Source organism: Rhyacophila brunnea, unplaced genomic scaffold, assembly GCF_057557595.1.
Source record: "Rhyacophila brunnea isolate RB1 unplaced genomic scaffold, BYU_Rbru_1.0 scaffold_11, whole genome shotgun sequence".
NCBI lineage: Eukaryota > Metazoa > Arthropoda > Insecta > Trichoptera > Rhyacophilidae > Rhyacophila > Rhyacophila brunnea.
The window spans coordinates 6470213-6487323 of NW_028232763.1; the positions used below are offsets into that span (position 1 = coordinate 6470213).

The window sequence follows — 17111 nt, forward strand, 5'->3', positions numbered from 1 at the left end:
GTCAAGGTAAATGACTCAATTAAAGTAGAATTGACAAAAATAACTTTGTTTCCAAACTAGTCAGGCTAAATTAGTTTAGGACAAAAAAAAAATACTGTTTAACCCGATCGCCGCGGATGGGACATATGTTGTTTTTTACATAAGCTCTGATACTGGGCGGATGTCGCAACAGTTGATATCGAAAATTGAAATTTCGGTAAAGTACGAAATACTTCACGCATAGTATTGATTTTTGTATTGAAAAATGCTCTGATTCGTGTTCGTACCGCCATATTGATAACTTTGTCAAAAATATGTTGTTTTAATTTCATAAACATCGATCTTTCGAACCCCCTCGATCTATTGAGATTCGCCGGTACGATTGCATCAGTTCAAATCTACGCGGTATTTTTCGCGGCTGCGCAGTAGGTATACAAAATATATTTCATTCGAGTTGAGTGTGCGCCGAGTATTTACCGTGTAAAGTTGAATATGCACCGCGATTTTTACATCATGTGCAAGAATACGAAAAAGACAACCAAAAAACGAAAAGAAATTAGTCGTAATATTTCTAAAAATGTACTTGAACTTGTGTTCTGGATTATGTCATTTATTACTCATGTGTCTCCCCAATTGTTTCAAAGTCATAAATCGAGCTCATTATTGAAAGTCGTAAATATTTAGTAAAGATGCGTCCACACGGAATGAAAAAATATATATTATATTTTAGAGGATTGCAAGTTTTACCAATAAATTACGAATTACTATGAAGGAATATATTAAACTTATAAATTTTTGATAAAAAAACACACGGGTAGGTATACAATATAATATATAAATCATGGAATATTGACTTTTCAACTATATTACATAATATTATCTTCGCGTGCAATTTAATGCTTATAAATTTTTAAAACCTTACCCAAAAAAAAGTTTTTATAGCAATATAAAAAATAAATGTTGTTTTTTTTATAAAACATAAAATGACAATCACTAACATAACACAATGCTCAATAAAACTGAAAAGTAATCTACAAAATCCAAGTTTCACTAAAAAAAAAATAACAAAAAAATTATTATAATATTTTCAACCAGTGTGGACTCACCTTTACGCTAAAATTAGAATGGCCCATAAAACATGTAAAATGCTGACACAATCTATGCCACGAAATAAAACTGGTGACTACCATCCAATTTTAATGGATTTGTCATCAATAAAACTTACACTAATTAACAATAATTCATAAGTAACCAATAAAAGCTATTATTTTCAATAATTTTTATGGCATTTTTAAGTGTTTTTAACACAAGTAAAATAAAATTAGTCAGTGATTAATGTCTTCATCGGCGCACTTGTTTTGAAGTCGAGTGGTTTGTCATCGAAAATGGCGACGAATTTATCGGAACAAAGCAATACGGTAGATTTTATTAAAGGAAACACAGCTAAATTCAACACTCCATTATGTGTTTTAGTGTGGCACTTGAATCCTTATGTATCTAGGCATGATAACAGTTGTACCCACAATTTTTAACTGCCGTATTTATTATAAAACAGCGAAGAATAACATTTCGAAAAACCTACCGCGGACAGTATATCTTTTGTATGGAAACTTTACGCGCCGATCGGGTTAAAAACCCCTATGAATAAAAATAGATTTAGATTTTAATATTTTAAATGAATTGTTTTCCTTCCAGATTCAATATTGTTATACAATCATTAGTGAAGACAGACCTTTTCGGTTTCATCAAGTTTCTTTTCCAGCTCTGGGATCTCATTGGTCTTGAGCGAGTTGACTCTCTCATCGAGGGGTCGCATGCCGACTAGCTGATCCCTCTCCTCTTCTTTTCTAGAAAGCGAGTCGATCACTGACTCCAGATCCTTGGGTACATTTTGAATTTTGTCCTTCAGTTCAGTGACCAACTCCGATACCTAAAATAAATAATGTTAATGTAATACACCTGTTACAATAATATTAATTCATTGAATATTATTTGAATTATGTACTAACTTCTCCCTGGCTGTCAAAACCTCTATGGCAAAGTGGGCAGCAAGGTTTGTCGTCTTCTAATTTGTCAACGAATCTCTTTATTACATACTCCGATGATGAAAGCTCGCTTTTTTGATCCTGAAAGATAATAAAAGCTTTGTTAGTATGTAGTGTAAAAAAGAAAACACCAAATTACATTACATTACTTGTAACGGGCAATCGAACTATGATTATGTAACGAAATATCTTTAAACATATAAAAAAAATGTAATGTCCACAGAGACACCCTAGAACCCGCTGGATAGACGAACTCATAAAGTTCAGTGGATGTATGTATGTGGCAGCGAAGAATGGAAGAAACCAGGTGAGGCCTTTATTCAGCAATGAATCGACCGGCGGTGGTAGAGAATAACCGGGAACGATGACGATAGTCTGCACGTAACACTAAAAATATTCCTCGGACAACAGTTTGGTCAATGAATTTAAAAAAAATATATATACGCAAACCTGTAATTTGTTGATTTCCCCGACCAATTTTTGAAGTACACTTTCAAGGCTCTGTTTTCTGCAATATTTATAAAGTTGTTCTTCTGCTGTTGTGAGTTCCTTTTTCTTTGTCTCTATTTGTTTCTTCTGATGATTTAGATTTGTTTCTAAGAAGATTATCTGGAAAAGGACAGAAACATATTAATAACTATGGATATAATAACGTCATGAAAAATAACTATTACATACTTACTTTGTTTTGTTTAGTTTTTAAAGACTTGTTGAGTGTTTCTACTTCTTTCTTAACATTCACTTGACAGGTGTGGAATGTCGATTTGAAGTTCTTTTCTGGTATGTCTTTTCCAATCAAATCGGACATGGAATCTTTGTGTTTATTCTTCAATCGCATTGCATTTTTCTGTTTAGTCGCGAGTGATTCTTTTCGAATGTTTATTTCGGCTAATTTTGACTGCTGCCTCTGCATACTGTGAATCTATAAAAAGGTCAATAATTACTTTTTTAAATTAGTTTGAGATGGCGCACATGCCATGTGACGGTTGGATAATATTGACATATTAACCTGTTTCAACTGTTCATTCACATTAATTGTGTTGTGTGCGTTTCATCTTGCCACGTTCCCACACATGGATTGTGATCGAAGTATATATTATGGTATATTAAAGTTCACAATGACAATTACTACGAAGTATAGTATAAGTCTTTGCTTTTTACTCTTTGCTTGATTACCTCGCATAAATTTAGATCAAATGATAGTCGATTGTATTAATATATGACGCGTCTAATTACAAAAAGCGACAAGTCCACAATTCAATATTTTCGGGAAACGTTTTTATGTTTCAAGCTTCAATTATTTGTTTTAACGTGAGATTATTTTTTCCGTTGTATTCCATGTCGAAATTAGAACCAAATGGCTATTTGTTTCAGCCGATAAACTCTTAAATGTAATAAATATAGGCAAAATAAAATTGGACGTAGAGCTACTTGTACCTCACTTTTTAATTTATTCTGCATAAGGCACATATTTCCGTGGCACCGTCATGAGTTTACCAGATGCTACAGCATGGGAGACGCCATTTCCAATATTGAACGTTCACTTATTGGTTGACTTAAACACGCGCGAAATTAAAAATTTTTTTTCCGTAGGGTTATGTCGCGTTTTGGAATTAATAGATCAATATATATTGTGTAAAATTATACAAAGAATACGTGCGTATTTTTTTCTCGATTTTGACCAAATGCGGACTTATCGCTTTTTGGAATAAGACGCCTCATAGGTATCTAGTAATAAATAAATAAATAGATAATATATGTAAAAAAATATTTTTAGAATATCGTCGCCGTAGATGTCAAGGGAGTCAAGCCACAAATTTGGCGAAAATGAGTAAATTATACAAAAGCATTTTAAAATCATCAAAGATGCAGTGCAGTGGTCAATGGATTTAAGCCACAAAACTCTTTTGACTACATTTTTTGTACATTTCAATATTCAGTGGTCAAGAGATATAACACACAATATAACAACTAAGATAGTATTTTTTTTAGTTATTTGAACAAAATAATAAAAAGGTAACACCACAAAGCATATTCTATGTTGAAAGTTTCACCATTATATCTTTCAAAACAAAAAAGTTCAATAAAAAAATGTCACTTTTATTTGTCACACAAAATCTTTGCGCGCCTGTTTCTCAGCATAATGATTTTGTGGACTGGCTCCATTGACATCGACAGCGACGATATATTACATCGTTTTCATCCTAGCGCCGGAGTGCAAAGTTATGAAGTGTATACTTTAAGCATTTGAATGGCCACATGCTGTGTTACATCATTTATTTTTTAGTCTTTCCAAACTTGACTTTATAAAGGCATTCTTCAGTATTTCAAGAATATCTAATTTTGAACGCATTCAATGCTACTAAAATCTACGAGTGGCAATTCAGAAAATATTATATTCTTTTGATAGTGGTATTGAAAAAAATATAAAAGTCTCACAATATCGCTTAACTCTTCAAGTTCCTTTTCAAACGTATTGACAGTCGTTTCATCATTGTTTATCGTCTCTTGGCAAGTGGTTACATCACACTCTTCAGAAATATTTTGAAAGTTTCTGAAAAAAAAATAATACGATTGAATGTAGCTTTTCATAGTACGTTTATTTCTTTCAATTAGCCGGATTTTTTTTTATCATGTTTCATGATATAGTAGATATTATGTAACACGGATGGATCATAACAAACCTGTCTGATACTTCCATTTTTTCCTTGATAGTTTCTAATTTAGCTTTGGATTCGGTGGCTTCGGATATTTCTGCCGTCAATTTGTTTTTTTGTTTCTTCAATTGGTCACACTCCTGTCTTGTGCTGGCTATTTTTTGCTTATGGCGTGCCTATCAAACATGTAAAACAAACAAAATATATCATACCTGAGAGTTTCAAGTCATAATAACATTATTCAATTCTTGTTAATGTCAATGTCTGTTACAATCACAAAATTATCTAAACTCACCGATGCATCCCTACACCCATCCACACTGATCTGTAGTTGTTTTTCTTCATTGTCTGCTTTAGTCTTTAATTCTTTAAGCTCATTACTCAAAGATCTAAGCTTTTTGGATATAAGACTTAACAGCATTGAAGCGTCTGCATCAGTTTCTATATTATCCGGTGTTGTAAGGCCTGCAATTTAAAACCTGAATAAGAACAGTGAAGCAGTGACTCCTCTAAGAATCTCAGCCTATCGCAAGTTTTCTTGCTTCTTCCCAAGTCTATTCTTAAGCTGATGTCAGATACACCTTTTAAAAGGTATTTAGCAGTCTTCCTGGATGTCATATACCGTATACCCAATCTGCATTGAATGTTTCAGTATATAGTCAAGACAAATTGCAGCTATTTAATTTCTAAGTGAATTATAAAATGAAATAGTTTTATAGGTAGTATTAATACTGACGAGGACTTGACGGAGAGAACGATTTATATTTTACAGATAAAGAGACAGTGTAGTCAGTTTACAATAAGTTTTATAATATTCAGTGATTATATGCATATCACTGGAGTTTAAAAAAAATAAAACATATTAATAAATAATTATAAGATAAAACAAACTTTTTATATATGTTTTTAAATTTTCTGTTGAATCATATGTATAAACTTGACAATTCTATGTATTAATAAATACTTTTTTTTGTACTTGGTGGATGAATGTAATTTTGACATTTCATATTGATTTCCATAGTAATGCACGTATAATATATTAATAATTTAGTTGCTAGGACCCCCTTAGCAACCAATAATAGTGTTTTAATTTTTAACGATTTTTTTCCGAAATAACTTTCCATACAAAACAGAATTAACTGAAAATGAATTCAATTCTGCTTAAAGATGGCTAAAAGTATTAAAAGAATGCATTGTTGTCGTGTTTTGATATATTCTAAAAGTTTCAAATGTCTAGTTAGTCGGGAAGTTAGTTAAAAATCTTCAATCATATAATAATTAAATCGACAAACAAGAATACGAGCAAATAAAAACGTGGTAAAATACCTCCAAATTCAGCAGCTTTTATCAATTGTTCATTTCTCTGGGATATTTTATCTTGATGCTGTCCTTCCAGGGTGAATAATTCACTCTTCTTCATTTCATTCATTGATATCTGCTTGGCAACGTCTGTTTCCATGCGTTGGATACTGTTCAAGTTTTTTCCAGAATCTTCTAAGAGCCTCGCTTTGGAACGAAGGTTACTTTCAAAGGATACTGCAAAGTTCATCAAAATTAGTCATAATTTTTGATATGGGTGTAGACTAGGGAATCCAATCCCGAGCCAAAATTCTTATCCCGGGATTTCAATTTGACAATCCCGGGATCCCGGGATTGGCATTTTTTCCATTGTTAATATAAAATTTTTATATTTACAAATAACATTGATAAAATCGGTCAAAAATAAATCTAGTATAATTTATACTATTTAAGACATTTATTGTTAATACTGTATACGTTCAATCTTGGAAATACACAAGTTTAATGGAGTAAATAATATTGTAATATAAATAATAATGTGAATTTAATAGGAGATTGCTGTTTCTGATAGTAAAGACTTAATGAATGGATTAGCGAGATTTAAAATAGTAAAGCAAATAATCATGGCGTACTTATGGCCTTTCCGCTTCATAAATCTAATTAGTCAGCCAAATATGAAACTGCCGTAAAACGTGTGATATCATGGTGGAATTACTTTGTTAAAAGTGCGAAGCATTGTTTTTTTCCAATCTTTCCATTTTTAATAATCTATGTGAAAAAATAAAATGAATCGGCAACCTACACATGGGTATAAATCAAACTTCATTCAAACTCAGTTTATTTCTAATGTAGTTATTTTTTATTAAAAGTATTTTTTTCTATTATATTTTCGCTTTTATTTTATTTTCAATAAAAATTGATAAAAAAATTAATCCCGAAATCCAGGGATTATGTTTATCAATCCCGGGATTCATAGGTATCGAAAAAAACTCGGGATCCCGGGATTGGAATCCCTAGTGTAGACACTTCCATAAATATATATTTCACATAACATAATATTACACATCAATTTATATATAGTTTTAAGACAGTGTTTGAGAAACTAACCGATTTCATTTCTTAATTCTTCATCACTTCCCGCATAGAGGATCTTAATGATTTTTCTTAATTCTTTTTGCTGCTGGGTTGAGTTTTCCATTCTGTGTTTTAAAAAGCCCAATTAATATAAATTATACAGTATTTCATCAGTATTCACAGTGGCAAAGTAGGTAAAGCGTCCGTCTATAAAGTTATGGTTCATAGGGTTCCGAGTCCATGGCTGGCAAAAAATATATGTTGTTTTTTTAGACGTCTGCTTAATGTAAAACAAGGACTTACTGTATCGGATGAATGGCTAACAACCATTCCTTGTAAACACTCTTGTTAAAAATAACCTCCACTGTGTGTAGGATCATATGGTTGAGATACAAGAAAATAATTGATAATGATAAATATAGGCAGTTATATGAAGCTGATAAGCCATTTCACATCGCAGGTTCATCAGTAGCTAACTTAACACCGTTATCGACCTCTGTCAAAATTCCGCAAGCATTTCAACACAATTTTAGATTTAATCAGTAAATTCCACAAATTATTAAACATTCAGATATTTGCGAAGATATACAGTTAAACTTAAATTTGTTATAGATAGATGGTATTGTTTTAATTACTATGTAAATTGACTACTTCAAACACGTAACATCAAATCAGATCGGCAAAGATGACAAATATAAATTTTTCATGCGCCAACGTAAAAAGTATAATTTTTTCCATGGCTATTGTCTCAGAAAATACTAACTTGGCTTTAGTCATTTCCCTTTCCGATCTGTACTGAACGAGGTTTGTTTCTACGGCGTTTATGACTTTCAAGCGTTTCTGGATGGGTAATAGTTTTTCTTCAAGTTCAGTCAGCTTAGTTTTGGCATTGGCAATTTTATTTTCATCAGCGGAAATTTTCTTTTTCTTCGAGTTGAACTCAGATTTCTTTTCGGACAGAAAATCAACCTCTTGAGCTAAAATATAACAAATTTATTAAATTAGGTAAATCACCGTTTCTGCCCCATTGCATAAAAGGCTCCACAAATGACTTCACACGATTTTGGGTATTTTTTGACCTTCAATCTCCCCACTGTTACAAAATCTTTTACCCCGCACCGTATAAATTAATTATCTCATATTTTTGAAAACGAATTATTTGTAGAAAACAATGAGTTATTGTTGATTTGGTGATGTCACATTATATCAGACGCCCTTTCACCATTTGGATGCGATATCATATATGGATAATCCTTATGTAAAAACCACTCCTCAAAAAAAATGAATCCACACAATCATTATGATGCATTTTAAACGATACCACAAAGGAGTGACAATGGTGTTGGCAATGTCCAAAGACTCTAAGTTGCAACCATCATTGATTACACAGGAAACGAAAGAAGAAAATGTTAATATTAATACCCAATAGTTTTATATCGATTGAGAACTGTTTCCTCATCTTTCTGATTGACTCGAAACATTTATTGTATTTTGTCGCATCAAATATGGCGTCGAAGCGTTCTTTCAACTTTTTTCCTTCGTCCAATGGCCAATTCGAGTCTTCCTGATGGCAAAATATGACGCTGTTAAGAATGGCTTTTGATACACCTGTAAGAAATGAAACATGTAAGGTGAGTACTTATAGTTCTTTTACTTTTCTATCTAATACTTACTGTTAAGACCGGTTTGGATTAGTCAAGTAATTTAGTTGGGTGGCGAGTAATTTAGTAACTAAACATGTATGAAGAGACAAATTTGATCGAGTAATTTAGTAAAATCATTTAGTCGAGTCAATCCATTTTGTTTTAATATTTGGGTCGAGTAGCTCCCCCACCACCACTCACAAAATACCAAACAACCCACGAGACAAGTCTATATGTTATCTTTAGTCAAGTTGACAAGTTCATTAGTTGTCGTAGAAATGACATTTCGTTGGAGTGAAGATACTACCCATAAATTCATTTCGGAATATTTAGACCATGATTGCCTTTATTGCAAATTTCTTCTGATATAGCCATTACAACTGAAGTTATCAACTTGTTTATTTTTGCTTTGTTACGTTGTGCTCTGTTCATTTTGACACGGCACTCATTAATATACTGTGTTCGGACACTTTTCAGTTACTAAATCATTTAGTGGTAACTAAATCATTCGCCACTCGAATAATCTGAACCGGCCTTTAGGGATAAAAACAAACAGAATGGAAATAAATAGAAGAATAATGTCTTCATAATCATTTTAAAAAAATGTGTATAATTTTAATGTTTTGATCTGACTTGTCCTCCTTCAAACTATTAACACATTGATAAAGACAAAGAAATATTTTTTTCTTGGACTTGTATAGTTTGTAACGGATGATTTTATTGATTCTCTTTTCAGAATGCTTTTTTTAGAACTACAGAATTTACTTATTTGTCACAGGTGCATTTATATTACTTCAGTATTGAGCATATCAAAGATAGACAAGATTTTTTTCATTTGAGATGTTTCCTACATGAAAAATGACATGCCACAATACATTAAAATATGACAAAGATAGTAGGTTAGGTTAGGTTAGTGAGATCCCCGGGGTTCCAGCGGCTAGCTCAGGAGTCCATCGAACCCCGGATTCACAAAAGAAGAAGAAATTCAAACGGTTAGAGTGTAAATAAAACACGGTCTTTCGTGCTCGTAACGTGGTCTTCTTATATTTTACATTTTCTTTAAACATTTACATACCTATTTTGTTTTAACAATAAGTTTCGCAGGTCCGTACATGTTGGAAAAAGGACGCTCACTAATTACTTTTTTCTTTTTCAAACTTCGCGTACCCACGCCATTCCAGCAAAAGGGACTCTCGTGATTGGCCAAATTTTATCGCGTGATCTTTGATTCGGCGAATCACGAGCCTGACCCTGGCGCAGGCGCGTCGAAATTTGGACGTTGCCGACAAGCGCGGCAAAATTTATTATATTTAAATACTTATATTTAGTCTTAAAATTATCGCTTTCATCCATCATCATTTATACTTTTTAAATTAAATTAAATTTATCTTAATTACACCTCCGCCCAATATGTCATTTTCACACACCGGACGAAGGCCCTTACTTATAAATAAAAAATACTTACGTGGTTGAGCAAGGAATCAGATTAGATGTTTTATGAAGCCGTTTCTAGAGGTCAGGGTTACGTTTCGACTTGAGCTACTAAATAATTTTACACCGGGAGAAGCCCGCCTGTAACAGGGGTGTATCATTAGCATTGTATTTAAAAAAAAATTAGAATGTACCCAAAATACTGGCCACTGTTTCATCAGTGTCGCCGCATCTCCCACTGATCTCAACAGGGTTTCCGGAATGGTCCTGCATGGTAATGGAAGTGTCAAGTGTTTTGAATTGCATCTTTTTAGCTCCAGCGACTTGCTTTATCTGCGCTTGCATCGAACGGACGACCCAGTATTTAGAGTTTTTTGAATCGGCAAACTGAAATTGGAGAGTGAAAAAGCAAGAATTATTATAAAAATCGTTGAACAAATGTTGTTCAAGATGAATAATATTAATTGAAGGGTTGAATATTAAAGGGGTATAAGTGACAAATAAGTAAAAAAGTGTTAAGCCTTAATGACATGGAGCTACTTTACAAGCTGCTTGTTGGCGAATTTAAAAGCGGGCGAGTCAGCTAGTGCGATTGTGATGATGACACACAAAACTTTCCACTCGCTCAGAAGCCAACAAGCTAGCGAGTTGAAACTATCATTTTTGGTATTATTTTGACAGGACGTATTGAGTGGTTGGTTTTTTTACCGGGAGTTCACTATCGCTCTACTGCGCAGACGCAGTAGGCCCACATGCCAGCGTGTAGTGTGTAAAGCTGATCGGCTTTCAATTTTTCTAGATAGATTGTTTATAATCTGCTTGTTAGCTTGTTCGATGATGACACTTGGCGAGTTTACAAGCAGATTGTAAATTCGCCAACAAGCAGCTTGTAAAGTAGCTCAATGTCATTGAGGCTTTAGGAACATTTTTTCACGTCATCATATACCTAACTACTTATTTACAGGCTTGGTATTGGGCGACTGAACAGATTGTGCCCAATCGAGGGTCATTCTCTAGGGCGTCTTATGCATTTTTCTTTTGTTTGAAGCCTACATAATTTGTAATAGCTACTGCCTGTTTTAACTTGTACAATAAATTAATTTTGAATTCAATTTAATATTATTTAATGATACTGTGAACGTTCTTCGGCTCAATAAATAAACAAAATATAAAACCGCCCAGGCTATCATGGTTGCTATAATTTTAGTCTTGTGTTGAAATAAGCATTGAAATTCCACCTCTAAAATCAAGCTGAACATTGTGCATTATGCGTTTCAATTAATATGGTTACACTTGATTTGGTATTGAATTTGACAGATGTTGTGATGTTTATTACCTGTAATCGGATCTGTCCCAAGACCTCGCGGCTTTTGTTAACTTTAGGATCATGCACAAAGCTCTGGCCATTGTTGGAATTAGGCGGCAGTTCTCCACATAGCGCATATTTTAAACATTCTATGATGGTAGTTTTTCCACAACCATTTTCGCCAAGGATCAACGTCAAAGGCTTCTCAAACGTAATATATTGACCGTCATTGTCGTCCGGTCCAAAGCTTCTGATACCTCGTATTCCTAGTTTTCTAACGCCTGACATTGTTGCAGATTATTTTCGACGCAACTACGTTTTAAAGATGAAAATTACTAAACACACAAACAATTTATGTTCATCTATGCAAACAAATGACATGAACGTCAAAAAAATACCGGTAAGCGGTAAATACTCAACTTAACCCGCCGAGAACAAAAATAGTTGCCAGGACAGAATAGTCGGTTTAAAATAATAGTATAAAGTAAAGCCAGGATTATAAAATTACCTACATTCTACATTCAATAGTATGTCTTAAAACACTGAATAATTATGAAGATCTACCAAATTATTAGACGTAAATTATTATTTTTTGATAAAGGTGAAGTCAATTATCAAGGAAAAAGAGTAATGTTAAAGTTAGAAAAAAATGTCGAATTGATACTCGAACATATAATTATGACGACATTATAATTTTAAATCAAATGAATTTTTATTTTCGCGCCCTTTTGAAATAACATAAAAAACAAGCATGTGCATAGCGAAGAAATGAATGGATTCTGGCTTATTTTTAATTTACTTAAGTAATTTTTAATACTACATAATAAATGCCCGCTCGATGCAGTAGGTACCTACTTATTCGGACAAAATGTCATGCTTCAATGTTTTCCAAACAATTCATAATTATATAGGTAATTCATTTTTATCATTTTTTAAATATCTGCAAATGAATGCAGTTTCAAACAGTTGATAAAATGAATTAAATCGGTTAAATTAAATTATTATCAATTAGGTCAACCATTTTAATAAAAAAAAAAAAAAAAAGGTCAACCATTTCTAAATACTACCCTTCATTAACAATAACTTTACAAAATTAGTAGACAACGGATATTATATTGTAATAATTAATTAATGTATTTTTATTTTTATTACTGTTTTCAGTTAGGTATATATTATTATAACGTGGAATCTTGAAAACACTATAGGTACCGATTTTATAAACAGGTTCCCGGAAAATGAAATGGACTCTAATTTAAAAGATAATAATATCGAATTGATAATAAATAAAATCAATTCTCACAAAATAAATTATTGAAAGTGGAATACAAGACGTGCTTACTGTTTACTGATTACGAGTTTATTTACTATAATTATTATTGTAGGCATTCTATTTTTGTATTACATACAAATTGGTTATCAATAGTACAGTTGCAATAATTATTAGTGTGCGTTTATCTATTTTGCTAAAATATAGGTTTTGAAAGGATACTGTTATTTAGAAATTAATTTAATAGTTTATTATAACCAGGGTATTAATTGAATTCATATGATATTAATAGTGGTCAATAATACTGACCGTTGATTTTTATTAATAAATAAATGCCGAGGAAAACGAATTTGTTAAATATTATATTATGAGAAACGTTAAGAATAACTTCCACGTTGGTCGGAAAATGGCAAAGAAAAGCTTCGCACACATGCACGAGATTTCCTTGGCACATTTTACAGCTATAGGAGAACAACCCCGTAGCCGTAGGTAGAGCGTAGAGCAGTGTGAGTGTTGGCGATCGACCAATCTCGTCAGTTCAGTTCCTGCGTGTTCCCAGTGTATTTTGCTTGTGCGCGAATTGTACGTTCGCTCGTTGTTATACATTTCGGAGTATATCGGGTTTTAATATTTTTGTGTGCCCCCCTGTAAATATTAATCTAATTTAAAAATAATGACAATCACCTAAACGCTAAAAAGTAGTGCGAACGCCTAGCGCGTTCAGTGCCAGCGAATGTGTTATTTTATTTTATGATTTTCGTGAAAGCAAAAATAATAATTAGAAAAAATTGTTAACCAAGATAAATCGGGATGCCAGTTCGTAAGCAAGGTAGTACGATTTTATAAATAACAGCGCTTTGTAGATTTTTATTCAGATATCGTGTGTTCATTTACATTTACGTCACCTGTCAAGGGTTGCAAATATGTGTATGTATCTACAACTTCCTCACGCATGTATTCGACATTCGTCTACGTAGGGGTGCTTTGCCTTTGCCGTCGTATTGAGCCTATCAATAAAAAGAGTGTTGCCAGATTGTGATTACAAAATCATTATACCCAATAATTTATTAATTCACATGCTAAAGAATCTCCTGATAACGCGAAACAACTATATTGTTTCACTTGCGGACTAATCAATGAAACCCTAATTTTACCGCAATACTGACATAATACATTGCGACTAGCTTTCGATTTATATGTGTCATATAAATGGAGATATATTATAACAGTGATATGTGAATAATTATTGTCGTGAGAGTGATTTTGTCATAATTTATAACATCGAAATGTGACTTTTTTATCAGCTTATTTCTTGAGTTTGCGCAGTAGCTAGAATAAATACGTAGTAATACTACACATCTTCAATGCGCCAATCTTATTTTTACCTTATTTCGTAAGCTAAATTATTTCAATTTGAGGTAAGCGACAGTTTGAAAGAAGTCATTGTTTTTTTATTAAAATGACCATGATACTAAAATATAAATGAAGACCGAGGTAACAGATTGCAAGTATCCCGTTTGTTGATTATCTTCGAGTGAAAATAATATTTGGTCCATTGTGTGCGAGTATTTTAGCCTGGATGTTGTATACTCGAGTTGACCGAAGACCGCAAAGATCGTGCTCTAAAAATGATCTTGGCGAAGTTTCCGTCTACGGCAGAGTTGCATTTCGAAGGGCCCGCAAAATATTAGTATCATTAAAAACATTTTGTTAAAATATATTTCAACAATAATACATTTATGTAAATAAACAAAATGATGCGAAGAATTTTCCGGACAGTGTTAAATGTCAATATTATTTTCTAGTACCTACACAATTAGAATATTATTGATTGTTTTTTACATAATATTTTAGAAGTCCGTTTAATATTTAATTTAGACCAATAATAAACAAAAAAAACAAGTAAATAGCCTAAATACCTACTTAAAATTCAAATAACAAATAATACGTATAAAATTGTTGTTTTTATTTAATAAAACGCAATTTTTTTTAAAGTACTTATTCCACTTTAATTAATATATTAGGACCGGTTTCGTCCGCCTCAGTGGGAAATTTTCAACATTCCCACTGAGGCGGACGAAACCGGTCCTAATATATTAATTAAAGTGGAATAAGTACTATAAAAAAATTGCGTTTTATTAAATAAAAACAACAATACAATCCAGTTCCACCATGAATTGACAGTTAACAAAATAAAAGAAACGTATAAAATTAGTTCTAATAAAGAATGAATTACTTATTGAATATTCAAATAGTTACTTCAAAAGACAATTAGAAACAATGTTTATAATACTTTGTAAAATCAGTTATATTCTATACATTTGTTTTAGGGTTCCAATATTTTATTTAATATTCACTCAAATAAATTAATAAAAGAACGTAATAAAAGAAGGTGTATTAAAGTCATTTTTACGTACAATTTAATTTGGATTCTACAAAAATGCCATAAATATTTAAACTGTCACTGAGGGAAGCATTTGGGCATTTAAAGATCTTTTTTACTAGTTATGTTTGTTATCCATTCGCTAAAGCCGATTGGAGTTTGCATTTGATCAAACACACATTCAAAAAACACGACAAGTTTTTTTTGTTAATACTATTTTGAAAATTATTACAGTAGGTATGTTTGAAGTATAATAATATGGTTACATGTAAATTGTACGTACAACATTTCACCGTGGCACAGTTCGCCGTGAGCTTTCTTATCGGAAAGAGATGACCATATCCTATACAGTGTCAATTAGATTCAATATGAACAATAATTCAATTTTCTGAGCTGATTTTGGCAAACTTCATGAATTCAAGAATGGATCCTAACCTAACAAATAATCCAGTATATCAGCTATTTTCAAAATTTGTTTGTTGCTGGCTTCCTGTAAAGTGTAATCCGACAAGAACCGTGTTTGCGACAAGTCGGTTATGGGGAAGCCAGGCATTATTTAGACATGAATTTTAGTACTATCGACCACAGAACAGATAATTTATAAATTATTTCTGAGTTACCTGTGAACGACCCAAATAGGTTCCCAGTCGCTGCGTCCAACGCAACTGGTGCATTGCCCATCAGGGGCCATTACATATAATTAGAATGTTATTTAAATGTGGTAATTAAATATTAATTACAAGGTCCGCAGCGAATGGGGTAACCCTATATATTTCCCATATATTTCCATATATTGCCAATATTTCCGATACAACATTTAACGGTGACGTGTGATACGGCGAACTGCATACGTACAAGTTTCCGGACACGTAATAATATCGCTCTATTGCTTTGGTCAATTTTAGTTATCAAATATTTTCAGGTCAATCAGAGAGCTATGGTAGTTTGTTTCGGATTCTTTGGTTAAATAGGTCAAATTTGTGTGACCTAGCTATTCAGAATCTATAAACGTTTCCTCAATAAGTATCCGTATACAATTATATTTTAGAAAACATTTTCTTGTGAATGAATGACAAGTCATGTTGAATAATATACCTATTGCAGATAATATTATTTAGGTTATAATTATTTTTACTTATTTAATAATAAAACATGCAGAAATATATTTAAAATGAATTGGTAGACAATTTTATTATTGAAAAATTTTCCTATGAGATATTTTTGTTTAATTTTTGAAATAATAAAATTGTAAAGGAAACTAAAGTATGTTTCATCTTAATTTTGATATTGATAATATTAAAAACCGTCACTCAATTAATTGATAATTGAACACTGCTGGAAATATGATTGCAGATTATTTTAATAGCCATTTGTATATAGGTACATCTAATATTTTTTTTATTATTTATGTACATAAATTCGAGAACTTTGGTAATAAAATAACACACTTTTTCTCTGTGAAACTATAGAGAAAAGGTATATTTATGTCGTTATTTAATGCATTCAGATTACAATGAGAAATGTTTTAAAATTGAACATTTTTTTAAAAATAAACATTTAAAATTAATACTATCGATTTAGGGTAGGTACTTAATGAAATTTGAATTTCAATTCTAATAAATTAATGTACTATATCGTAGGGATAGGTTTTCGAAACTAATATAAAATATGGTATATTTATGTCGTACCTACCGACATTATCTAAATGCATGATATAATGCAGAGATTTTTATGACACACAATATCGTAGTATATTCTTGGGTTTTCACCGTGTCTCCTTCTTCCTTCTTTACTCGACGTTTCGGGCTCGTTGCAGAGGCCATTATCAAGAGATATGATAATCTCTTGATAATGGCCTCTGCAACGAGCCCGAAACGTCGAGTAAAGAAGGAAGAAGGAGACACGGTGAAAACCCAAGAATATACTACGATAAAAAACAACCGTGAAAGCCTCAAACATTATATAGACACACAATATGTACTACCTATGTATGTAAAATTCATTACAAACAAACAATGGAGAATTAC

General features: G+C 32.1%; 2 protein-coding genes across 7 annotated transcripts in view; one reads left to right on the forward strand and one right to left on the reverse strand.

Moving 5' to 3' along the window:
* The window catches only part of rad50 (DNA repair protein rad50), a 19259-nt gene extending 7398 nt beyond the window's left edge, over positions 1-11861 (reverse strand). The window contains exons 1-13 of the mRNA XM_085958506.1: positions 11465-11861; positions 10323-10515; positions 8477-8662; positions 7818-8031; positions 7088-7179; positions 6008-6217; positions 4977-5146; positions 4709-4857; positions 4464-4578; positions 2707-2946; positions 2475-2633; positions 1989-2105; positions 1712-1909 (exon numbers count right to left, since the gene is read on the reverse strand). Coding sequence (XP_085814632.1) covers positions 1712-1909; positions 1989-2105; positions 2475-2633; positions 2707-2946; positions 4464-4578; positions 4709-4857; positions 4977-5146; positions 6008-6217; positions 7088-7179; positions 7818-8031; positions 8477-8662; positions 10323-10515; positions 11465-11722 — 2301 coding nt within the window. The 5' untranslated portion in view covers positions 11723-11861. The remainder of the gene's footprint in view (positions 1-1711; positions 1910-1988; positions 2106-2474; positions 2634-2706; positions 2947-4463; positions 4579-4708; positions 4858-4976; positions 5147-6007; positions 6218-7087; positions 7180-7817; positions 8032-8476; positions 8663-10322; positions 10516-11464) is intronic.
* Positions 11862-13204: 1343 nt separating this feature from the next.
* Positions 13205-17111, forward strand: part of dlg1 (MAGUK family member discs large 1) — a 219045-nt gene continuing 215138 nt past the window's right edge. For 4 of the 6 annotated variants that reach the window (XM_085958518.1, XM_085958526.1, XM_085958534.1 and 1 more), the window contains exon 1: positions 13220-13530. In XM_085958518.1, the coding sequence (XP_085814644.1) occupies positions 13512-13530 (19 nt within the window). In that variant the 5' untranslated portion in view covers positions 13220-13511. Of the gene's footprint in view, positions 13531-17111 lie in introns of all 6 variants that reach the window. The other 2 variants (XM_085958654.1, XM_085958551.1) reach the window with 2 other exon arrangements.